This window comes from Camelus ferus, chromosome 3 (genome assembly GCF_009834535.1).
Source record: "Camelus ferus isolate YT-003-E chromosome 3, BCGSAC_Cfer_1.0, whole genome shotgun sequence".
NCBI lineage: Eukaryota > Metazoa > Chordata > Mammalia > Artiodactyla > Camelidae > Camelus > Camelus ferus.
This window is the reverse complement of record NC_045698.1, coordinates 69493776-69519610: the sequence shown is the minus strand read 5'-3', so window position 1 is coordinate 69519610 and position 25835 is coordinate 69493776. Positions and strand designations below refer to the sequence as shown.

Genomic DNA, 25835 nt, shown 5'->3' with positions numbered 1-25835 from the left:
AGGAAAATTGACAATAGCAGAAGCTACTATTACTACAATTGATACAGATGAAACTAATTAATAGAGAATATATACATTAAATTCAAATAGGAAATAATTGATACCAATAAAAATAATTTTAACAAAATGAAAATTAAATAAGAGAAATACCATACACAAAAAACGATTAAGTATCTAAATTGTGCTAATGGAATTCCCTCTGTAAAATATTTTTTCAGTAAAAATATGTAGTTTAAAATAATTCTGATTAAATGGTCATATTCAAAACATGATCAGGGACAAAATGTGTTAGAATTGAGCACTTTCCAGTTACACCTACGCAAAAGTTTACAAGAGGAGTGGGGGGAGACACTACCTCTGTAGAATTCTAAGTTTTTTTTGAAAAATCGCACTTTACTAACAGTGAAAAACAGGTACCTGCTCTTCATAGTGATAACAGTTGATAAAATAGCAGAAGCAGGGTGTCTTTCAGAGACTGCTGTAGTCCAGCAGGAGCCTCATTCTCATTATCTATAGAGAGGGAAGTCAATCTCGTCCAAAGCATTAAGGATAAAAGAAGGCTTCAGAGTCTTTCAGTTGAAGCATTTTTAGACTATTTTAACTTCATTTCCTGACCTCCCACTTCTGTGTTACATTTGTCATATATTTTATTTCTCCATACATTTTAAATGGTATACTATTATTACTGTTGTTTTGTACAGTTGGTATGCACTTGTATTTCCCCATTTCCTTGCATTTCCATGCTTTCACACAAGATTATTTTCTTTCTTCCTGAAGAACCATATTTCACCTTCTCTTCTGAAAAGAAAAACTGTTTCACTTGGTACAGAATTTTATATTGGCAATGATTCCCACCCCCTGACCCTGCCCTGGCATTTGAAAGATGCCATTATATTGTCTTATGTCTCTGGCTGTTTGGCTATTTTTCGGATTTTTCTCTTAGTTTTTGATTTTCAGCCATTTTGCTTCGATGTGCCTAGATGTGATTTTCATTATATTTATTTTGCTAGAATTTCATGGAAGATCTTTAGTCTGTGGGTTTATGGCTATCAGTTGGAGAATTCTCAGCTATTATTTCTTCCTCACTCTCTCCTCTCTTTTTTTGGAGTTGGGGAGGGCACCATGTATTAATGTACTGTTGCTGAGTAACAGATTATCACAATCTTAGTGTCTTTAAGTAATAGTCATTTATTAGCTCACAGGTTGGAAATTCAGATATGGCATTACAGGGTCCTCTTCTCAGAGTCTCACAGGGTAAAATCAGAATATTGGCTGAATTGCATTCCTTTCCAGAGGCACTAGGTAAAAACCTACCTCCAAGATCATTCAGATTATTGGCCAAATTTGGTTCCTTTGGGCTGTAAAAAATGAAGCCCCTGTTTCCTTGCTAGCTGCCTGCTGAAGGCCAATTTTAACTCTTAGAGGCCACCCCCATTCTTTGCTACATGACTCCATCTATCTTCAAAGCCAGTAGCAGAGGATCTCCCTTGTCACAAGTTTTGAAATCTATGACCTCAGGGGAATCCTGGTTCCTTTTATGTATCACCCAATTAGGTGAAGTTTACTCTCTCTTTCTTAAAGTCAGCTTTGCCATATAACATAACTTAGTAAGGGGTTTAAAATCCATCAACTCACGGTTGTACGAATTACGCAGATTAATCAAATGGTGGGGGGAATCTTAGGTGCCATCTTAGAATTCTGCCTAACACAGACCACAACTGTGTCCCATAACCTTCTGTTCTTTTCTTTGTTTTTCAGCTCCTGTCATCTATTTGCTTAGATGTGCATATTTTCTATTGTCCTTTCTTCCAGTTACTATTTCTCTATTATGCTTTGCCTGCTCTGCTGTTATACCCAAAAACTGTGGTTCTAAGTTTATTCATTATGTTTTTCACTTCTAACATTTATGTTTTTGTAGAATGCAAATACCTGGTGAATTTCCATATCAATTAAAGATATTTTATCCATTTATTTTTTTGGAAAATACTAATGATAGCTATTTTAAAGTTCTTGCTTATATTTGTTCTTCTAATTTTAAGTCAATTATTCTTGTCATTTTGCATGCCTTGTAATGATATGAAATCCTGAACACTGTATATGAAAAATGTATCCTAATATAATTATATGGTTGTCTGTTTCTCTCTTTAGTTTGGCTTCATGTAATTTCAGACTCTGATATTATGTGCATACACATTAATAATTGTCACATCTTCTTGAAGAATTGTTCCTTTTATCTTTATAAAATGTCCCTTTCCATCTTTGATAATACTCTTTGTTTTGAAGTCTGTTTTATATATTAGTCACTCTAACTTCTCTTGCTGTTTCCATGTTATATCTTAGTTCTATCATTTTATTTTCCAACTGTGTGTCTTTAGGTTTAAAATGTCTCCTGTAGCCTGCTCATAATATGGTTTTGCATTTTCTTCAATTCTATTCATGTCTGTCTTTTAATTAGAGTTTTTAGACTGCTGACATTTATTGTAATTATTGATATGATGGATTTAGATCTATCTTCCTTTTCATTATTTGAATTGGACATATTTTACTATTTCATTTTAATATAACTTTTGGCATTTGGGGTTTTTCTCTTTGAATATAATTCTTCAGTTCTTCAGCCTTTGTGATTCTCCCATCTGTTCACTAAACCTTTTTCATATTTTCACTTTACCCCTTAGTCAGCTTAGGTTCTATGGCTTGCAACTATTTGTTGTACTGGTTATATTTTGTCGGACCTCCAGATACACTTTTTACCTTTCTCTACCCTCCTCATTGACCCAGGATACTGAACTATAAGATGAAGCTTTTTTGCCCTCTGGCTTCTGGCTGGATTATGATGATAAGGAGTCTTAGTAGAAAATCAGAAGGATGGGGGAAAAAAGTGAAGTCACAGTGTTTATTTTCTTGGTTCCCTTTCTGAGCCATGGACTGACTGCCTCCCTTGACTGCAAGTCTTAGTTTCTTTCTGGGAAACTCTCTCCATATGACCTAATCCTTCTGGTAACCATTCCTACCCTCGAACCCTTCAACAAATCCTTTAAAATTTACTTTCACAATAAATACTAGATCTGTCGTCATCGTTTTCTCTGATGCCACCCTGGCCCCAATTACCATTGTCTTGCATTTTATTTGAATAGCTTTTTAACTGTTTTCTCTGCTTTCACAGTTCAGTAGTCTCAATATGGCAGCTAGAGTGATCTTTTAAAATATGCCGTTTTATACATAGATCCCCTCAATGGTTTCAAATTACTAAGAATAAAAACCAAAGTTCTTAAATTGCTCTTGCAGTTTATACAGAAACCTACCAGTTTCTGTATAAACCCTTCCTCCATTACTCTGATTTTATTTTCTCTCAGTTCCCTTCATGTTCAGTCTAATCCAACCACGTTTTTCTCCTTGCTTTTCCTTGAACTTGTCAAGCAAGCTCCAGTCACAAGGCCTTTTAATTTCTTTTTTTTTAATCTGAAATATATTTCCTGCAGGTAACTGCATGGTTTACTCCCTTACATTCTTCAGATTTCTGCTCAAATATCACTGCATCATTAAGGCATTCTCTGATCATACTAAACTCATGCTTATAATTTCTGTGCTTTTCGCATACTTATTTTTTTCTCCATAGTATTTGTCGCCCCATGTGCTCCATTATATGTTTTGTTTTGTTTCTTTAACTGCCAATCTCATACAAGTAGAAAGTTTTCTAGATGAGGGCAGGAATTTCCATTGTGTTGTTCATTATTTTTTCCCAGTACCTAGAATGATGTTTGGCATATAGGCATTATTTAAAAATATGGTGGAATGAATGAATTCTTATTTGGATATTTTTGTTTTGTCTAACATATCTAGTAACCACTTAACTTCCCCATACAACTGACATGATTTTTGAACCATCATTTTCCAAATCACTCCAATTTAAGCCATCTTTGTATCATCTTATTCCTTCACTAGTAATCTAGTTTAATGTTTCTATTTATTTGTTATTATTATTTAATTTAGAATCTTTTCGATAGATTAATAAACTGCTAGCTCGTCTCTGTATCTTCAACTCTATTTTGTTCTTCTTAGAAAACATTACCTATTTATCTCCCTTGAATTACCAGTCCTAAACAACAACCCCAAGTTTTCAGTGGTTCCCATTAGGGGCTGTATTCTGACATTCATTGACTTTAGACACTTTTGCCTTTGTAAGCCCCTTCCTTCACTTAAAAAAAAAAAAGAAGAAAGAAAGGAAGAGAGGGAGGGAAAAAGAGAGAGAGGACTTAATGTACAACTGCATTGGTATAAAGACAAATATAATTCAGCTGGATGCATTATAATATATCCATTATTATGATATTTATTTTTCTCTGATTTTAAAAGATACTATAATTAAAACATTTTATATGGCCCTGAAAGTATTGTGAGCCCTAGGCACACTGTAACTACTCTGTCTAATAGGTAACAACCCTGTCATCATTACATACAAAACAAAATCTTGTCCTTTCAGCATGGTTCTAAAACTGTCTACAGTTGGGTAACTTTCCATATTTCAAATCCCAGCTAAAATTCCATTCTATTCATTATATTTTCCTCATTTGCCCCCAAACCATAAATCTCTCCAACAATTATTTGTACAATTAAATGTAGATTTTTTGGGTGAAATTTCTTAAATTAATAGAACTATAATTACATATAAACACATAATTCTTTGTTAGATAAAATACCTTGGATTTCTTTGCCATTAGTAAATCATGTAAGTATATATTTATAAATTATGAATGGCAAATTTAATGTAAGGATATTTACTAATAAACTGACTAGTCTCCCTGCAGTTATTGATTTTATTTTTATTTTATAATTGTAAGATCTTTTGCCTTATGATTGTATTTCTAAAAGATTGTTTCCTATCTTCATTTTCATAGACATATTACAATTGTTCTTGCATTAAAGACGGAATACCAACACTAGATAATCAAGGTGATTTTATTGACGCTAGACGTGGGAACTGTGATGCAAAGTGCTATGAATTACCTTTGTTCGCTGCTTTTATCTTTTCTGCGCTTGTATTTTCTGGTCTTTCTGATATACCAAACATCCTGACCATCCTTTGGTGTGTATATATTATTCATAATCATTATTCATTTAAAGCATATAAAAGGCAATTTTAGGAAGATTTTATTGTAGTAAATGATTTACTTTTTTGTTTCAAGATAGAAACTGCTAGAAGGGAAAGTTGTTACATTCTCAAAATTCATGTATATGCTTAACCCTCTGTTTTAACTAATTCATTTGCATAAAGTATGTAGATAACACATTTAGTTTAATTTAAAACTAGATTTATTTAATATACCTGGAAAATTCACAAATACAGGAGAAACCTTAATTATAACACAGATGGGATTATAATGTTGATTCATTGGTTACAGATATTTATTGACTATTCTTTTTTAGCCAATTTGACTATGAGAAAACATCAGTATCATCAACAAAGGAACAAAACCTTTAGAATTTTGGAATTTCAAAACATAAGTTTACTACTATTCTAAATCAAACCAACATTTGTTATTCATTTGTTCTTCCTGAATATATGAAACATATTTAATATTTATTTTTATCTTAGTAGCAGAATAATTGGTCATTGTTTTCTAATTGTTTTTTTTCAAAAGGCTGACATAAACCTTTAGGTCATGAGAAACAATTTGTTGTTCCCTAGGAAACCAGACTAGAAAACACAAATAAATAAATGCAAAAAAATCTGAATTGGCCATATACGGTCTCTGTCTTCAATGACCTTGCAGTTTAGATAGGAGACAAAACTGGGACTTATCAGTAGAGTGAATCAGCTTTTTCGTTTATTCGCCTGTGTCTGGTACTGAGACTACAAAGACCAATCAGATATGGACCTTGCCTTTAAGTTGCTTAGAGTTTAATACGGGGAGAAAAACATACGAAAGGAGTACAGTTAGTACTTAGAAATGCCATGATTAAACTGTACAGACTGATGTGGGATCAAAGTGGAGAAAATGGCCTTTTTTATCTGGGATGATTTGGAAATGCTTATAGACAGTGTGGCACTTGAATTGACTCATGAAGATAAGTGATTTCTCATAATGCAAGCAGACTGGGGACAAGTTCTTAACAGGAAAAATGAGCAGGGAAAGTAGAGGCAAAAATGTGTGAAAAGTCTTGGTAAGGAGTTTATTATGACATGAGTAGCATGATTGTTAGTTAAACAGAGAGAGTTGAGCTTGGTAAGGGCTTGATCATAGGAGGCTTTCTTTGCCATATTAACATGAATGATGTTATCCTGTGTACGTCTGGAAGCCACTGAAAAGAGTAAACCTTGGGAGTAAAAATGATCGAATATGCATTTTAGATAGAGTACTTTGAAGATACTGTAGAAGATGAAGCTGAGGGGGAGAATTTGAGAAAAAAGTAAGCACTTAGGAGACCATTTAGAATTTATCTCTAGAGATAGGATAGAATATATTTGAGAAAAATTTAGTTTGGATAAAAGGGAAAGTTTATTAGTTTGATGTTGCTGGTACAAAATATGGAAAAATTTAGAATCATGTCTGGCTATCCAGTCTGGGGAACTAAAGACACCTTTTAACTGCAGTCCAGCTCAAGAAATGGATAATTATAAATATTCCAAAATACTTTACTCCCTTCAGGTTACCACGCTCCTGACATCTACAATGAATAGGTTAATTTTTTCTGTATTTAAACTTTATGAGTACCCAGGAAGACACAGCACATCACAGCACATAGTCATTTGTATCTGCATTGTGTTACACAGCAACGTGCTTTTGAGCATCCATATGGTTGCATATAACAGAAATTCATTTTAATTGCTCACTAGCAGTGCTATCCAACCAGATTTTCTAAAATGATGAAAATATTTTATAACTGATGTACAGTGTAGCCTCCAGCCACATGTGCATTTTGTGTATTTGAAATTCAGTGAGTGTGAATGAGGCACTGCAGTTTTAATTTTATTTAGTTTTAATTGACTTCAATTTGAGTAGGCGCATATGGATAATAGTTACCATATTATAGAGCATAGTTTTACAGCAGTCCATTATATGAATATACTAAAATTTGTTCATTTGTTCTACACTTAATGTTTCCAGTTTAGGGCTATTACGATTACTGTTTCTATGAGCATTCTAGTACTTGTCTTTTGGAGAACATATGAATACGTTTCTACTAAGTACATATATAAACAGAAGAATTTCTGGGTCATAGCGTAAATGTATATTGAGCTTTTCAATATCTTTTAGAAGTATTTGCACAAGTTCATTCTTCTACTAGTCTTATTGTTTTTAAACTTGAACAATTTTAATAGGCATGTGATGTTTCATTGTAGTTTTAATTTCCTTATTAGAAGACATGTTATTGAACATATTTTCCTTTGTTCATTAGCCTTATGAATGTACAGTTTTGTCAAATGTCTGTTCAGTTCTTTTGTCTATTTTTACATTAGGTTGTCTGTCTTTTTTAATCACTGATTTGCAGGAGTTCTTTATATATATTTCTTAATGACAAAGATGAGTTGTATTTATATTTTCCAGCAATAAAAATTTGACAAGTATGATTTTTTAAAGGCTATTTGTTACAGCTTCAAAAAGCATGAAGTATTTCATAATATATTTATTTATTTATTTATTTAATATATATTCTTTATACACTCCAAATGTGGGAGGTCATTTGTCATATATTTTCATGAAAAATATCTTCAACTCTGTGACTTGCCTTTTCACTCTGATAATGGCATCTTTTGAGTGAAATAAAATTTTAATTTTAATGTCCCTTCCAAGAGATCTTTGCCTAATCAAAATTATGAGTACATTTCCTATGTGATTTTAATAAAAGATTATAAGGTCAGCAGTTCAGCTGGAAATGATTTTTTTTTTTTTTGTATAAAGTAGGGACCCAGATTAATCCTTTTTTTATATGAATACTAGTTGACTTACCACCATTTATTTAAAGGCTATCTTTTCCTCACAGTATTGCACCAGCAGACTCTCTCTATATAGGTCTATTTTTACATGCTGTTCTGTTCCATTAGTTTCTTTTTGTATCCTTGCACCAACATTACACTGTCTTAATTGCTATATATTTATTGTGAACATTTGTATCAATCTTTGTTGTAAGTCCATCTTTGAGATTATCTTTGTCATTCTTAGCCCTTTGTATTTCCAGGTGATTAAAATCGCCTAGTCATTATCCATAAAAGACATTCGGAGATTTTGATCGGAATGCCTTTCAGTTGATTTGGGAGCATTGCTATAACTTACCAGATTATCTCTTGATTAATTAGTGAAGTATAATTCCTTCATTGGTTTAAATCTTTATTTGTTTCCTCCAATAATGTTTCATAGTTTTTATTTTCAGAGTGGAGGTCTTATACCTCCTTCATTAGTTTCATTCCTAGATAACTGATGTTTTTGATGTTTAGTATAGCATAGTATAATATAGTTTACTGCTAGTATGAAGGAAAAGTAATTCATTCTTGTGCTTTGACCTTATTTTTGAGAGAGAGTTGGTAGATAGTTGGTGATTACTTCATATTTTCTAATAATTAGTTGGTAGATCTTTCCAGAATTTCTATGAAATGTGGAACAAATTTCACCACAGCAGAGCTGCAAAGAAATAATGGTTTTATTTCGGATCTCAGAATTCCAATTCAGGGGATACTGATTTCAGCAAGCATTTAAAATGTGTTCCAAGGAGAAGAGAAAAGTCAAGGATTTATAAAAGAAAAACAAAAGCAAAAACAAAAACAAAAAACACAAGCTTGCAAAAATTGTTTCAAAAGAATTATGATCATTGCTGGCAAACTGAAGCTGTTTTTATTTTTACGTGATTGGTTGCTAGAGGCTACACTAGAGGGAGGTAAAAGTTCATTACTGTGACAGATTGCAGGTTTCCTTGTAGGGTCCTTGGATTATTTATGTTTTGGTCCAACTCGAAAGTTCATGGGTCCTGCTAGTGAGGGCATACATGAGCCCTGCTTCCTTAATTGCCTCCAGGCTCCATTTTAAATAGCTCTCTTAGCGATAATGGCTACATTTTGAAGTTCCTCTTTCCACGGTATGTAATTGTTATCTGCAAATAATGATTTTTATTTCTTCTTTGCCAACCCTTATATCATTTTCCCCCACTGATTAAACTGTCATGTACAATGCTAAATAGAAGTATTGGGAGTATCCTTGTTTTTTATGCTCATCGGGATGAAGGTTTTTGGTATTTCATTGTTAGATAAATTTACTGTAAATTTCACCCTTAAGTGTGGTATTGGTACCATCTATCAGAATAAGCCAGTTTACTTCCACTTGTAGTTCACTAAAACTTTTTTAATTACTAAATTTTGAAAATTTTCAAATGCATTTGATACATCTATTGAGATGATCACAGTATGATATTACTTTATTCTGGGAATAAATTGGATTTGGTCAGTTGGTGGATTTATTTTGCTGATATTTTGTTTAGAATTTTTGCATCTGTGTTAATGAATAAGGTTGCCTTATAATTTTCTCTTCTTGGTAATATGCTTGTTAGGTTTTGGCAACAGTGTTATTCTGGCCTCGTAAAACGAGCTAAGAAGTATTTTGTCTTTTCCTAATATCTGGACTATTTTATGGATGTATGGTATTTTTTTTAAAATTGAATCTTTGGAATAAATCACTTATGTCACCTGGGCCTGAAATTTCTTTGTGAGAATGTTTTAAATTCAAAAATGAATGCCTTTGTGTGTGTGTGTGTGTGTGTGTGTGTGTGTGTGTGTGACTAATCTTTCTGCCTTTATCTTTATAATTTCTATCATTTAACTTTTATGTTTATAATATTTTTATTTTATTCACATATATATTCTACCCATTGGTGTATGTGCCATTTCCATCCAGATATAAATTTAGCTGCATCCTGTAACTCTTGATATATATTTTTCTTATATTTTTAATTTAAATATGCCTTTCAATGTATTTTTTAATTTGAACCATGTGTTATTTAGAAGTGTATAGTTTAATTTCTAAATATTTGGAAGTTTTCTTGATATATTTTTGTTAGTTACCTTAGTATTGAGTCCACTGTGTTCAGAGAATGTATAAGGATTCTTTCCTTGAAAATTTCTTTAGACTTAAAAAAGATCTGAAATCTTTGTTACTGTGTTTTTCTATTCTTTTATTTCTATCATTTTTGCTATGTATATTTTGAGGCTGTATTAACTGAAAACAAATTTAGTTTTATTTATTTATTTTTTAATTGAAGTATAGTTGATTTACAATGTTGTGTTAATTTCTGGTGTATAGCATAGTGATTCAGTTATACATATGTGTATTCTTTTTCATATTCTTTTTCATTTTAGGCTAATACAAGATATTGAATATAGTTCCCTATGCTATACAGTAGGACTTTGTTGTTAATCTGTTTTGTATATAGTAGTATGTATCTGATAATCTCAAACTCCTAATTTATCCCTCTCTCCTTTTCCCCTTTGGTAACCGTGAGTTGGTTTTCTGTGTCTGTGACTCAGATTCTGTTTTGTAAATGAGTTCATTTGTCTCATTTTTTTTTAGATTCCACATAAAAGTGGTATCATACGATATTTACCTTTCTCTGTGTGACTTCTCTTGTATGAAAATCTCTAGATCCAGCCATCTTGCTGCAAATGGCTTATTTCATTCTTTTTTTATGTCTGAGGTAGTATTCCAGTGTATAAATATATTATTTCTTCTTTATCCATTCATCTGTTAGTGGAAGCTTGTTTCCATGTCTTGGCTATTGTAAAATAGTATTGCTGTGAACATTCAGGTGCATGTATCTTTTTGGATTCGAGTTTTCTCTGGATATATTCCCAGGAGTGGGATTGCTGGATCAATATGGTAACTCTATTTTTAGTTTTTAAAGAAATCTTCATACTATTTTCCATAGTGGCTGCACCAAACTACATTTCCACCAACCGTGTAGGAGAGTTCCTTTTTCTCCATACCCTCTCCAGCATTCATCATTTGTAGATTTTTTAATGATGGTCATTCTGACTGGTGTGGGATGATACCTCATTGTATTTTGATTTGCATTTCTCTGATCATTAGCAATACTCAGCATCTTTTCACATGCCTATTGGCCATCTCTGTGTCTTCTTTGGAAAAATATATGTTTAGGTCTTCTGCCCATTTTTGATTGCGTTGTATTTTGTTATTGTTATTGAGTTGTATGAGCTGCTTGTATATTGTAGAAATTAAGCACTTGTCAGGTGCATCATTTGCACATATTTTCTTCTATTCAGTAGGTTATCTTTTCATTTTGTTTATAGTTTCGTTCCCTTATAAGTTTAACTATTTGGGGTTTTTTTTGCTTTTATTTCTATTGCTTTGGTAGACTGACCTAGGAGAACATTGCTAAGATTTATGTCAGAGAATGTTTTGCCTGTATTCTCTTAAGAGATTTATGGTGTCTTGTCTTATGTTTAAGTCTTTAAGCCAATTTAAGTTTATTTTTGAATATGGTGTGAGGGAGTGTCATAACTTCATTGATATACATGCAGCTGTCCAGCTTTCCCAACAGCACTGGCAAAGAGACCATCTTCTCTCCACTGTATTTTGCCTCCTTTGTTGAAGATGAATTGATCATAGGAGTGTGGGTTTATTTCTAGGGTCTCTGTTCTGTTCCATTGATCATATGTCTGTTTTGTGCCAATAACACACTGTTTTGATTACTGTAGCTTTGTAGTATTGTCTGAAGTCTGGGAGGGTTATGTCTCCTGCTTCACTCTTTTTCTGCAGTACTGCTTTGACATTTATGGGTCTTTTGTGATTCCATATAAATTTTAAATTATTTGTTCTAGTTCTGTGAAAAATGTAGGTAATTTTATAGAGATCCCATTAAATGTATAGCTTGCTTTGAGTACTATGGCCATTTTAACAATATTAATTCTTCCAGTCCAAGAGCATGGGCTATCTTTCCATTTCTTTAAATCATCTTTAATTGCCTTTACCAGTGTTTTGTAGCTCTCAGCATATAAATCTTTAACCTCCTTGTAAGGGTTATTCCTAAGTTTTTCAGTTTTTTGGATATCATTTTCAGAGATTTTTTTAACTTCTATTTTCTGATATTTCATTGTTAGTGTAAAGAAATGCAACAGATGTTTGTATGTTAATCTTGCTACCTAGCTGAATTCTTTTATTAGCTCTAGTAGTTTTTGTGTGAAGTCTTTAGGGTTTTCTATATATTGTATCATGCCATCCTCATATAGTGACAGTTTTACCTCTTCCTTTCCAATTTGGATCCCTTTGATTTCTTTTTCTTGTCTGAATCCCATGGCTAGGACTTCCAATATTATGTTGAATAGAAGTGGTGAGAGTGGGCATCTTTGTTTTGTTCCAGATTTTAGTGGGAAGGCTTTTAGTGGGAAGGCTTTTAGCTTTTCTCCAGTAAGTATGATGTTAGGTGTGGGTTTGTCATAAACAGCTTTTATTATGTTGAGATATGTTCCCTCTGCACCTACTTTGATAAGAGTTTTTATCATGAATCGATGTTGAATTTTATCAAATGCTTTTTCTGCATCTGTTGAGATAATTATGTGGGTTTTGTCCTTTCTTTTGTTGGTGTGGTGTATCACATTGATTGATTTACACATGTTGATCCATCCTGCCGACCCTGGGATGAATCCAACTTGATCATAGTGTATGATCTGTTTTAAATGTTGTTGTATTCAATCTGCTAATATTCATTGAAAATTTTTGCATCTATATTCATAAAAGATATGGGCCTATAATTTTCTTTTTTGGTAGTACTTTTCTCTGCTTTTGGTATCAGGGTTATGATGGCTTCATAGAATGACTTTGGGAGTGTTCTCTCCTCTTCAGTCTTTTGGAAGAATTTGAGAAGGATTGGTATGAGTTCTTTGTATGTTTGGTAGAATTCCCCAGTGAATCCATCTGGTCCTGGGCTTTTGTTTGCAGGAAGGTTTATTGTTTTTGTTTTTGTTTTTGTTTTTGTTTTGTTTTTGTTTTTGTTTTTGTGATTGTACTTCACTTTTAGTGATCAGTCTGTTCAAATTATCTATTTCTTCTTGATTCAGTTTTGGTGGACAGTATGTTTCTAGAAACTTGTCCATTTTTTTTCTAGGTTGTACAATTTGTTGGCATATAATTATTTATAGTATTCATATAAAAACAAATTTAGAATTGCCTTAACTTCCCACTTTATTGACCCCTTTATCCTTGTGAAACACTCTTCTTTATCTCTAATGACTTTTTGTCTTAGAGCTACTTTTCTTCTGATTTAATATTGCTTCATCAGCTGTATTTTATTAGCATTTGTGAAAGTATAGTTTTCTTTCCTTTTACTTTCAATCCTTCTCTGACTATACATATTTAAGGTATACCTAGTAAGACATAAATAGTTGAATTAAGAAAAAAAGCCAGTCTGACAACTTAGTTTTTAAGTTGGAATATTAAATTAAAAATAATTGCTAATATGTTTGGGTTTTCAACAATCACTTTTTTATTTTTTTACTTATTCCTTTTGTTCCTTTCTTTACTTCTCTTGAATTGATCAAGTTATTTCTAATTTTTAATAATTTCTATCTATTATTATGCTAAGTATGTATTTTTTTTCTTCTTATAGTAGTCACCTTAGAAAGGAAGGTATTTGAAACTATGACTCAAAATCTACAAGTCAGGAGGGAAAGACTGATACATTTTACTCCATAAAATTAAAAATAATAAAGTCAAATTCAAGCAATGATGAATATATGCAACTCATATCCTATACAAAGATTTACTCCTCTACTAAGTAAAGCTCTTCTAAGATTAATAACCCAATAGAAAAGTGTGAAAGCATCAAAGAAAACAAAAAACAAATACAAATATGAAAGAATGTTCAGCCACATCTATAAGGGTCATAGAAATTAAAATTTTAGTGTGATAATATTTCTGTACCTAGTTGACAGGAATAAAATCTTGATAATAAAATTGCTTGTGTGTCTGTGTAGAAACAGAATACTTTCATATATTGTTTGTAAGATGACAAAATGGTGCAACTCTGATGAAAAGAGAATCTTTAATATCTAAAAAAATTGCAGATACCTTTGCCCTTTATGCCAGTACTTCTACTTCTTGCAGACCTTATTGCAGATGTCCTGCCTACTGATATATTTACATTCATAAGGCTATCTATATATACAACCACGTATAATATAGGTAACATATGTAATATATATATTGTATATATTACATATATGAAACAAAAAACTCTAGGAAAACAGTAAGTGTGAAGGAGCAACAGACAGGTTAAATAGATGACTGCATTTCTGCACATTGTAATATAATTCAAGTGAGAAAAATGAATAGAGTGGAGCTCTGTGTTCACATAGATGATCTTAAAAAAAATCAGGTAGAGAGCAGTGAATTTAGTTTGCTACTTTCTTTGAAGGAACAAGAGAACATAGAAGTATGCATTTATAGTCATTTGTATTTGCCTAAAGAAACACTGGAGGTATAAACAAGAAAGTAATTAAAATGATAACCTAAAGGGTAGGGTAGAATGCGGGTAGATGAGATCACGGATATAAGCAAGCAAGTCTCTCCAGCATGTGGTCTTTGTATATCTTTCCAAAGAATATGATTATATTACATATTCAAAAAATAAAGCTTAATTTTTTTAAACTATAATGAAAGTCAAAGCCAAAGACATAAATTCTGAAAACATTATCAAATGATAATGTCATGGAAGTGGGGTAGGATGGAGTAGTCTGCAGTAGGCCAATACTCCTACAGAGGATAACTAGAAAAGCAGGGTTAAATGATAAAAATCATGTATTTAAAGGCACAAACTGGCAGAGGACTAATGGGATTAAAGTTCCAAAGAGAGCAGAAGCTTTTAAAGATGAATTGGGGATCTAAAGCTGACCCTGACATTCTTCCCAATCCTTGGTGAGGGGCAGATGCTGACAACATGGACTAGGTCTAGATGGAGGGTCACTACTAGGGGGCAAGCAAACTGGCAGAATTTCTGGTGATCACATGGGGCTAAGAGTGACAACATTCTTTATCCTCTGGAGAAATTTGACGAGTTCTGAAGCTGTGTGAGGCTTAAGTCTAAGGAGGAAGGTATTATAATTTATATCTCTCCATCAAGATGCTCGTTAAGAAAAGCAAGTTCTTAAATTCTTTCCGTTCCGTCCTTCATTATTTTGACTTGTTTATGGATTTAAACAAGAAGGTGGGTGAGCACTTTAAGGAAAAAAAGGTGAAATAAAAAAGGAAAAGAAGTGACCAGGCCCCTGCTGCCCCTGCTGCCCTGATGGACCTTGGAGGGCAGGCCAAGATAGAGGGCAAATAAAAAAAGTAGTTTCACTAATAAGTATTCAATTGTAATATTAAAACTTACTGTAAGGAAACTGTAGAAAATGCAATGAGAAAATTATGGTTCAATCTAAGTTCGTCTGGGGATTCAGAGAGGGTAACCGTGAAGAAATCGTATTTAAGCTGAGCTGTAAAGGTTGGGGGATGAGACTTTCACACAGCGGGAACAACATATGCAGACACTCTGAGTTGAAGAAATAGCTTTATAAGAGCTAATTATAAGAGCTGTGCTAAACAATGTCATAGGCAAAAGTTATGAGGTGGCATGCGATGAGGCTGATGAGATCAGGCTGACCTTGTAACTTTTTTTTTTTTTTTTTTTTTTTACAGTTCTAGATTTTATCCTAAGAACAGTGGGAAGCCATTGAAGGATCCTAATGGGGCAGTGAAATAATCAGAATTTTACCTTAAAAAAATCACTTTGGCTCTAGGTGGAGAGTGGACTGAAGGGATAAGAATACTTGTTGGGAGATAAGTTAGGAAGTTGTCACATTTTCTTCAGGCAAAACACACAAGCTTGGAATAGGCCAGTAGAATTAGGGATGAATAAAATCAGAGAAAAGGATACGAAAAAATTTTTTTTTAAGTCACAGCATTTTATGATTGAATGTGGTGAATGAGGAAAAGGGTCCTCTTTCAAGGATGACGCTTTCCAGGTTTTAGGCTTGAAAACTGCATGGATGATGATTCCACTTACTGTGACCGGGGGCACTAGGGGAAGAGCAGCTTTTATGCAGGATAGGAACTTAAGCCCAGAACTTAAGAAAGATATGCACTGAAAACATAAAGCTAGAAGTCATAGGAGATATTAGAAGCTGCCTTTTCCATTTTGGAAGAGTACTAAAAAATGTTTTGTTTATGAAATTCTTAAACCATCAAATCATAACCTTACTCCTTACACAAAGTACAAAAAAAATTCACTTCATTGTTAAAAGCATAGTAAAATTTTTCTTTAAAATTTTGTTTTTTATACCTATTATTTATTGTTTTGCTGTTCATTTAATTGATTTGGAAAATCAATTAATCTTTTCATCTTCTTTTGTATATCACCTAGAAAGAAGGTTATAATCAAACTGATGATACATAAATATTTCTTAATGATTATACTTATGAATTATTGTTAGCTCTTTGTTATGCTTCAGAGAGCACCAATATCATATTACATGTAAGAAAATTGCTTATGCTAAATGAAACAGAACATTCAATTACAGTTAAGCACATGACCCACATTTCCACTTTATACCAAAAACTTCATACTGAAGTGTGGTTCTAAAATGTGATACTTTACTTCTTTTATGTGTCTTTAGTGAATCTGCTTATAATAAAAGTTAAATTACTTTTTATTTAAAAACATTATCAGTTAAGAATTAGTAAATTTGTTTTCATTTTCCTAGTAGTAAACACTTGAGGAAAGAATATATATTTTTAGCAGGTTGATAGAGATGGAATTATCTCACTTTTCACAAAATAGTCATAAAATACTGTATATATGCTACATTTTAATAAATTGAGTCATTTTTGATGAAAATATTGGTCATATTTATTAGTCAAGTTCCAGAGAAAGAAAACAAATGTTAAGCATAGAGTCTATTTAAAATATCCAATTAAAATGTAGCTTTTATTTTTTACTTTCTAAAATGTTCAAAGGTTGTTTTTTATTGTATTTTAGTTTATTTTCCAAACCATTAATATGTGATGTTATTCATGATTTTTCCTTTTAAAACAAATATTTGATTTGACCAATATGAAATACAGAGATCTTCATTCTTTATATTTGAGAAAGTTATTTTTTATTTATTTTAGCTCTTGAATACTGAGGGTAAGAGTCAGAGGTCCAACAGGAAAGAAATGGTACCCTCAATTTAGGACAGTTCAAGTAAGGTTGAATAAAGTGGCTATTTAACAAGTGGGCAGGGTATAAGGAATCTCGAGGCATACTGCAATACTTCAGGTCTGTTACTATCCCACACCCAAAGGGAGACGGGGATAGGAAGGAGAGAGACCTGCAGAGGGGTCTACTTTGCCTAGGGACCCAGTTAGCCTGACGTAACTCTGCAGGAAGGGAGCCTGAGAATGAAGACATTGACTTGACTTTCTTTCCTCACTCTGGAGCACCCCGTTGGCAGAAGTCAGTCAGAAGCCAGAGACAAGAGCTATTGCTATAGTCCATTTAGGTCAGCCTCCCAGGGCCAGAGAACCAGGTAGAAAAGGTAGAGAGTGAATCTCAAGAGGCAAAAGGAATAGATCTGAAACAATGGATGTGCACCTCAGAATGAAGAATGACAAGTGTGAAACGTAGTGCTAAGGTTTTTTTTTTTCAGCAAAGGCTGGGGGAGAGGGTTGGGGCCATAAGTGATTATTCCCTGTGAAGAGCAAGAAACTTTGGGTTTGGTTGGCAAGGGGCAGGATATAGAGAAATGGGAAAAGCTGTAGTTCTTTAATGCAACCAGATTGAACCCTGTCAACTAGCTAAGGATTCTTAGTCTAACTGATGCACAGGAGAAAAGTTGACCCTGAAACTAGCAAACATCCTCTACAGCTAATAATACTGTTTTGATGATGTTGCTATTTGCTTGCAGGATTATACCTGACAAACAACGTTCTCTGGCCTTGGGTGTGACCTGTGTGATTCTGAGACTATTTGGTATGGACTTTTTGCAATCTGTTATTACATTGAATTGTTCCTTTTTTGATTTAAGTATGTGTCAACAAGTATATTCAGAATTTCACATGAATAATAATGATTAACTGACAAAAACAAGTGAACGAAGGAGCTGCTTTACAGAATTCAGGAGACACTACTTAGTGCAAAAAGACAATACTTAATGTAAAGCCCATTCTGTCATATAAAATATGCATTAATATTATATTCAGCTAGGAGAGACAGTCTTTTTATCTTCAAGCTCATACAAGTGGTTTGATAAGCTGAAATAAAACACTTATGAGCACAGAGACTATATTTTACATTGCTTGCACGTTTGAGAAGTCACTAACTTAGACTAGTACTTCTAAACATTTTCATTGCCAAAGACACTGAATCTGATATTTTAAAGTATTTATATCCAAAGAACAAATTGATTTTGCTGAGGGTAATGTACTCTGTACTTCAGGCTTTCTTAAAACAGCAGAAACCTGCTTTCAAGTCTGCATCATGACTCTATTAGGATCCCTGATTCAAGAAATTGATTAAAAATATTGGTGGGGTAAGGAAACAGGATTAGACTGAATTCAAGACTGAAAGACATATGATAAATGGAGTCAAGAATGTAGAAAATTCTAAGTGCGGCTCTAATGAGCAGAAAAATCATTCTATAGCTAGCTCAGCGTGCAGGGTTTAAGTTAGCTTTTTAAACTGAGAAAAATTAGAGCATAATTTTTTTATGGTGGATCCTGATCCAGCAGATAAGGACAGATTCTTAGTGGAGGAGGGAGCATAAGAAACGGCAAATGCTCGGTTTCCTACCTCAGAAAGGATGCCAGTGAGGCTGATGCGTTCTTGAATGGGAGAGAGTAGAATAAGGTGATGATATTTTAGATATGACTGTCTTTAGATCTTGCAGAGTTTTGCCATCAGAGAATTTTAAGCAGAGGGTAGATATTTTCTGTCTTACATTTAAAAGATAACCCTGCTGCTGGAGGGAGAAATATTTATAGAAGATAAATGTGGAGGAAAAGAAAAAGGAGGCTTTTGCTGAAGTCTAAGTTAGACTTACGTTAAGTTGGATTCTGGGGATTGTAATGAAGAAAGAGAGAAATCAACTTATCCAAGATATATTTGGAGTTAGTGTTACAAAAAATGTATCATGGATTGGAAAAATATGGTGGGAAATAGAAAAAAAAATGAGTAGTATGTCTAGGTTTTTCACCTTGAGCAGTTATAAACAGAGTGCCCGCACTCACTGAGATTAGAAATCTGGTGATGGGTAGTGTTTGACTGGAATCAGAAAGTCATGGGCATGAGGGCTCTGATAATTTCATTGAATCTGTTAGTTCTGAGAACCCAGGTCTAATGCCTTTAGAGTGGCTTTTTGTTTGTTTATTTATTTATTTTTTTTAATTTTAAGACTGTTCACTCACTTTTAGCTGAAAGCAACCATGTTGCTAAGGAGATGCTGTCTCTGTGAGTAAATAGACATTTCCCTCAGGCAGCACACAACTGTTCCTCTGGATTTGAGGTCTTCTGAAGCTAAGGCTGCTACCAAAACAATTATATTTTCAGTTATTTCTCTCAATATCTTGATAAATAACATATATATTGCATTTTGAAACTAATTTTTCAGTCACTGAAAATTTCACAATTTGAAATCTTTGGAGATACACTGAGTTCACAAAATCACTATTTAGTATCTCTGTTTTAAATACTTTCTCTTACATTTTTCATTCAGAAATTAACAAAAACTTTGATGTGTGTCAACTAAACAACATGCATACCATTCTAAAAAGATGAAATCTACTAGTGTTTTCTTAATACCTACAGAAATAAGGGTTTTTCAAAAACACAGTTATGTTTCCAGTTATTAATAATCCTATCAATAAGTAAACTTAGATAATTTTAAATGATATGTTTATGGTGATGATGACTAAATATATAAGTTTGATTTTAGAATAAAAATTATTCTGACCCCAACCTATAGTGTTTTCATGGAGAATTTACAATCACTGCATTTTTTCATAGGGACTATACCTGGACGAATAGTTTTTAAAATATTAAGAGACAATTCTTGTATCTTTGGGGATGCTGAGCACCGTGGAGGCAGTACAAATTGTTGGATCTATAACAAGACAAAAATGATGTACTTATTGGTAGGAGCATGTAAGTGATAACTGTTAAGGAATGTAGAGAAGTAAAATTGTTTTTAAAAGTTTCTGGTTGTTTATACTAAGGTATAGATATAATAAACTAAGAATAAATGGATGCATTTTTGTTTAAAGAAGCCTTATCATACAGAAAATATTTTAGAAACTAAATTACTATAGAATGTATATAAATATTTGAGACACGGTTATTTTATGTTATTCCTGAATAAAGGGTGATAACTAGCAGAATTTCAGTTTGGGAAGGAATTTTGCCTATATCCATAAACAACCAAGTTGCTGGACCTTGTGCCCTTCCCATTTCTGAAGTAAGATTGGATAGTTAAAAAAAAGTTTTTACACCACTAAGAACTATCAAAATACTCCTATCCCACTTAAATGTAAATTTCACATTGTCTTTTATTCTCAGTGATTTAACAGTGCTGGACACATTGCAAACGTTCAATATGTGTTAAATAATTAAGAGATACAGGGAATTGGGACGCTTCGTTGATAAGGTGAAGGTGCTGGGCAACTCTAGGTATGCTTGTATTACTTTGGAAAGTTCACTAGATCTTGGATCTTAGTTTATTCACCTGTGAAGTGAAAATGTTGGACTACATAATTTCTGAAGTCTTAATCAGCATTAACACTCAGTGGTTTTATAGTACAGATACTATTGGTGGGCTAAATATTTTTAAATATTTACATGTTTTGTGATTTTACTGAGTTCTGTAATTCAAAGAAACACATAATGATAGACTCCCATATTTAACAGTAACAAATATCTGTTTGATAAACAGTATACAGAAGTGCCTTTTAATCCAGAAGTCAGTTGTCCAATGAGCTTAGTCTACACTGAACACTGAGTAAAGTAACATTTAAAAAAAATTAGAAAGTCAAAAATGGCAGTTAAGAAGTCAAAATTAATTTCTCAGAGATAATTCAACAAAACTAGACAATATTCTTAAAGAAGTCCTCTTAAACACTGTTGAGATATAACTAATATGCTTAAGTATTTTCAAACACAGCATAGAATTGAGAAAATTGGTGAATTACTAGACAGGAGATCTAGGATGCTAGGGAGCTACTAAAAGGAGATAATGATAATAAAGAACATCAGGAATTACAGTCAGAAAGGGCAAACACAGGAAACTGCAATAGGATATGCATTTGGGGCAATTTAGTGTAAACCAGTATATTTTAAATTTTATCCCATGAGTCATTTGAATCAGAATCGTTTGAAGTGCTTCATAAAGTATAAGTTCTAAGGTCCTGGTTTAGAACACCAAGAATTAGTGGTAGGATCTCTTCAGCAAATGGTGTTGGGAAAACTAGGCAGCAGCATGTAAATCAGTGAAGCTAGAACACTCTGTCACCCCATACACAAAAATAAACTCAAGATGGATCAAAGACTTAAACATAAGACAAGATACAATAAACCTCCTAGAAGAAAATATAGGCAAAGCATCTCACATACATCTCAGAAATGTTCTCCTAGGACAGTCTACCCACACAATAGAAATAAAAGCAAGAATAAACAGATGGAACCTAATTAAACTTACAAGCTTCTACACAGCAAAGGAAACCATAAGTAAAACAAAATGATAACCTACAGAATGGGAGAAAATTTTTGCAAATGATGAAACTGATAAAAGCTTGATCTCCAGAATATATAAGCAGCACATATGATTTAATAAGAAAAAAACAAAGAACCCAATCCAAAAATGGGCAGAAGACCTAAACAAGCAGTTCTCCAAGGAAGAAATACAAATGATCAATAGGTACATGAAACAATGCTCAATATCACTAATTATCAGAGAAATGCAAATCAAAACTACAATGAGGTATCACCTCACACCAGTGAGAATGGCCATCATTCAAAAGTCCACAAATAACAAATGCTGGAGAGGCTGTGGAGAAAAGGGAACCCTCCTACACTGCTGGTGGAAATGCAGGTTGGTGCAGCCACTGTGGAAAACAGTGTGGAGATTCCTCAAAAGACTAGGAATAGACTTACCATATGACCCAGGAATCCTGCTCCTGGGCATCTATCCAGAAGGAACTCTACTTCAAAAAGACACCTGCACCCCAATGTTCATAGCAGCATTATTTACAATAGCCAAGACATGGAAACAGCCTAAATGTCCATCAACAGATGACTGGATAAAGAAGATGTAGTATATTTATACAATGGAATACTACTCAGCCATAAAAACGACAACATAACGCCATTTGCAGCAACATAGATGTCCCTGGAGAATGTCATTCTAAGTGAAGTAAGCCAGAAAGAGAAAGAAAAATACCATATGAGATTGCTCATATGTGGAATCTAAAAAAAAAAAAACAAAAACATAAATAAAAAACAGAAACAGACTCATAGACATAGAATCTGGTTGCCAAGGGGGCAGGGGGTGGGAAGGAACAGACTGGGAGTTCAAAATTTGTAGATACTGACAGGTATATGCAGAATAGATAAACAAGATTATACTGTATTGCACAGGGAAATATATACAAGATCTTGTGATAGCTCAGAGCAAAAAAAAATGTGACAATGAATATATGTATGTTCATGTGTAACTGAAAAATTGTGCTCTACACTGGAATTTGACACAACATTGTAAAATGACTATAACTCAATAAAAAAAAAGTAAATAAATAAAATGGGAAAAGGCTTTAAAAAAAAGAATTAGTGGTAGGAATGCATTGTTTTAATGAAGCACCTCAAATTATGTTCATCACAGTGAACTTTGAAGGCAGCTATGTGAGAGATCCAAGAGCTGTACTGTCCTACATTGTAGACAATAACCGCATAGAGCTATTTAAATTTCATTACATTAAATGCAATTAAAAATTCAGTTCCTCAGTAACCAATAACCTAATTTTACTTGTTTAATGGTCACATTTGACTATTCTAATGGATGGACAGTGTAGATGTAGGAACAGTGCCTTTGTCACAGAAAGTCCTGTGCACACTACTACTCCAGAGCGAGGCATATTCAACAGGGATCTATGAACTGTAGGAGCCCACACTGAACTTCAGTATGTTTTTGAAATCATAAAATTCTGTCTATAACAGTAGTTTGTCCTTTTAAAAAATTTCTGAGTATTATTTCATTTTATGAATATTCTATAGTTGATTCATGCTGTTATTAATGGACATTTGAGTTGTCTGCAGTGTTTGGCTGTTATAAATAAATATTTGAAATACTATTGTGTCATTACAAATGGCATAGACTCATTAATGTTTCCTGTTTTAACCCTTGAAATCACTACAAGTGATTTTGTCAGATAATTAATATATTGTTGCAGTAAAATATTTTTACTTTAATTAACAGAGTCGTTTGCATCCAAAGTTTGAGTACTTTTATGTATTGTCTGTAATAAGTTTAGTTTATGAAACTTGAAAAATGAAAATGAATCCAAAAAGTAACACAATCGATTAATTTTCAAAAATAGTTCTGTTGGTATGTGGAAAATGATGAATATTTCAGAAAAAGTAATGCTGCTTTAGTAACTTAAAAAGCTTCCAGTTCCCGCTGATTATTAAGTTTTGAAAGTAGAAACGTATTTTTATGTTTTAGAATTAATACCTCCTGTGAAGTGGTAACACACTCTGCATTTTTCTTGGGCTATATGTTTAAGAAATCTAAAAGGTTTTGTAAATTTTTTTTTAATTTCCTTTAACTTGATAAAAAGTTCATGACATTAATTACATTCTACAGTTGGAAAATTGGTGTCTTTAGAGATGATATATACTTACCTTTTCTTTGATAAATGACTTTCCACAAACATTTTTACTCTAAATAAATGGACACATCTGAGGTTGTATTTTCTCCTAATCCAGGGTTTACTTGCAAAGCAATTACTATCTTCTGCACTGCCATTGCAGTTCACCTATATAAATACTTACAAAAGAAAAATAGTGACGTCCTGCATACAGTTGTGAAGAATCGAAAAGTAAAAAAGAAGGAAAGAACTGATTTATAACTGGATCATCATTGTGTAAGAATTACATATTGTCAATCTATCAATGGGACATTATTAAATAATAAACATTAATAAAATGTAAAATAATTATAGCTACATGTTTAGTAATTGAATATAATTCATATGATCCTATAAGCTTTATTATATTTTGAGTACAAATATAATAATATCATCTCTATTTTGTATTTTTAAAAGATAAAGATATACATTTAATACTTTGAAAGAAGAAGATGAAGTGGAATTGGGAAAATGCACATAGGTTAATTCTGATTGCAATGATATATATTAGTTATTGATCTTGGTTATGTAGTATTACTTAGGTTTCACGTAGTTTATTCTTGTGTCTTTTCATTTGGTCTGTGGAGGTTTATTTCTCAATATTTTTTCAAAATAAAGTTAGGTGTGCCAATCCAGTTCATGTAATAAAAATTTGTATTTAAGGCCATATTTATTCTCCAGAAGAAGACTATTCTAAAACCATTTAAAATTAACATTTATCTTTTATTTGATGATGGAGAGGTTTCCTCAGAAAATTTCTTTGGTCAGTTGGCCAGTTTGCATTACATATTTTCATGCTCCTTTAATTTTAGTGGACAGAAATTCAATATGATCATATACATCTCTTGTTACCTTGACTCGAATTTTATTGAAGAGACTACCTGGTACCTAAATTGATATCCATTTTGTGCTTTATGTTTTATTTTATGATTAATCATAATTTTTCACTTGAAGAAATATTCAAATTTGAATGCAGAAAGTGTGTGAACCATCTGTGGAATTTTTCTTAAGTTGAAATGTATGTCTATAGAAAATTGTTGATATAATTGTTTCATACATGATTGTATATCTATCCAAATCATACACCAATTTTCCAAATACCAAGATAAAAATCAGATTCTTATGAAGCAAAAACTTCTCTACAATGTTTCTTTTGTTCTCTTGGGAGAAGGAACAATTGACAAAATTTCCCCTTTGTTAACTCACATTAGTCAATGACCCTGTGTGTAAGGGCAGGCATTGCCCTGTTCATGATCTTGGCTGGCAGAAGGAAATGTGAAGCAAGGAGTATTCATGTCTTACTATATGTTTTTTGTCCTTAACTTCAACATATATTTATGAAAATTTATAAACTAGTCTTTATTTGAAACTCAACTTGACAGCTTGATTTTTCTCCATTTGAACCAGCAGGATGGTGGAATATATGAGGATCAGAGTGTAAAACCAGGAGTTTTTCCTTTAAAGATTCTACAAGGTCTGTTGGTGTGCCCTACATTCAGAAAAGGAATATCACACATGATATTTACCAAAGTAGCCACGTGTATCTGTGGTGATCTGTATTTTCAAAATAAAGTGCATTCTTGTAAAGCATTTCTCATATGTTTTTAATGTTCATAGGACTTTAAACATCAATGTACAATATAGGTTTTTCTAGAATTGAAGATTAATAATTTTAGGTTATTTATATTTTCTTAATATTCCACTGTCTAAAATTATTATTTGAAAATTTATGTAACTGGAAAGTAAGGTAAGACAAAAACATTTAAATCCATTTTGAAGGTGCTTATAGTATGTGTCTGTGTATATGCATCAATATCTATGTATTTTTCAGAAAACAAACCAGCAAAGGTATAATAAAAATTATAATAATTTGGAGAGTAGTCTTAAGACTTAAATTTGAATATAACATTCTGCTACGACAGAACATGT

The 25835-nt window shown here is 32.6% G+C and overlaps 1 protein-coding gene across 1 annotated transcript in view; it reads left to right on the top strand.

Annotated features, from left to right (window-relative positions):
* Nucleotides 1-25493, top strand: part of LOC116660016 (solute carrier organic anion transporter family member 6A1-like) — a 77441-nt gene extending 51948 nt beyond the window's left edge. Inside the window, exons 11-15 of the mRNA XM_032468499.1 lie at nucleotides 4896-5083; nucleotides 17924-17988; nucleotides 20020-20157; nucleotides 23986-24143; nucleotides 25314-25493. Of these exons, the coding sequence (XP_032324390.1) occupies nucleotides 4896-5083; nucleotides 17924-17988; nucleotides 20020-20157; nucleotides 23986-24128 (534 nt within the window). The 3' untranslated portion in view covers nucleotides 24129-24143; nucleotides 25314-25493. The remainder of the gene's footprint in view (nucleotides 1-4895; nucleotides 5084-17923; nucleotides 17989-20019; nucleotides 20158-23985; nucleotides 24144-25313) is intronic.
* The last annotated feature ends 342 nt before the right edge of the window (nucleotides 25494-25835 follow it).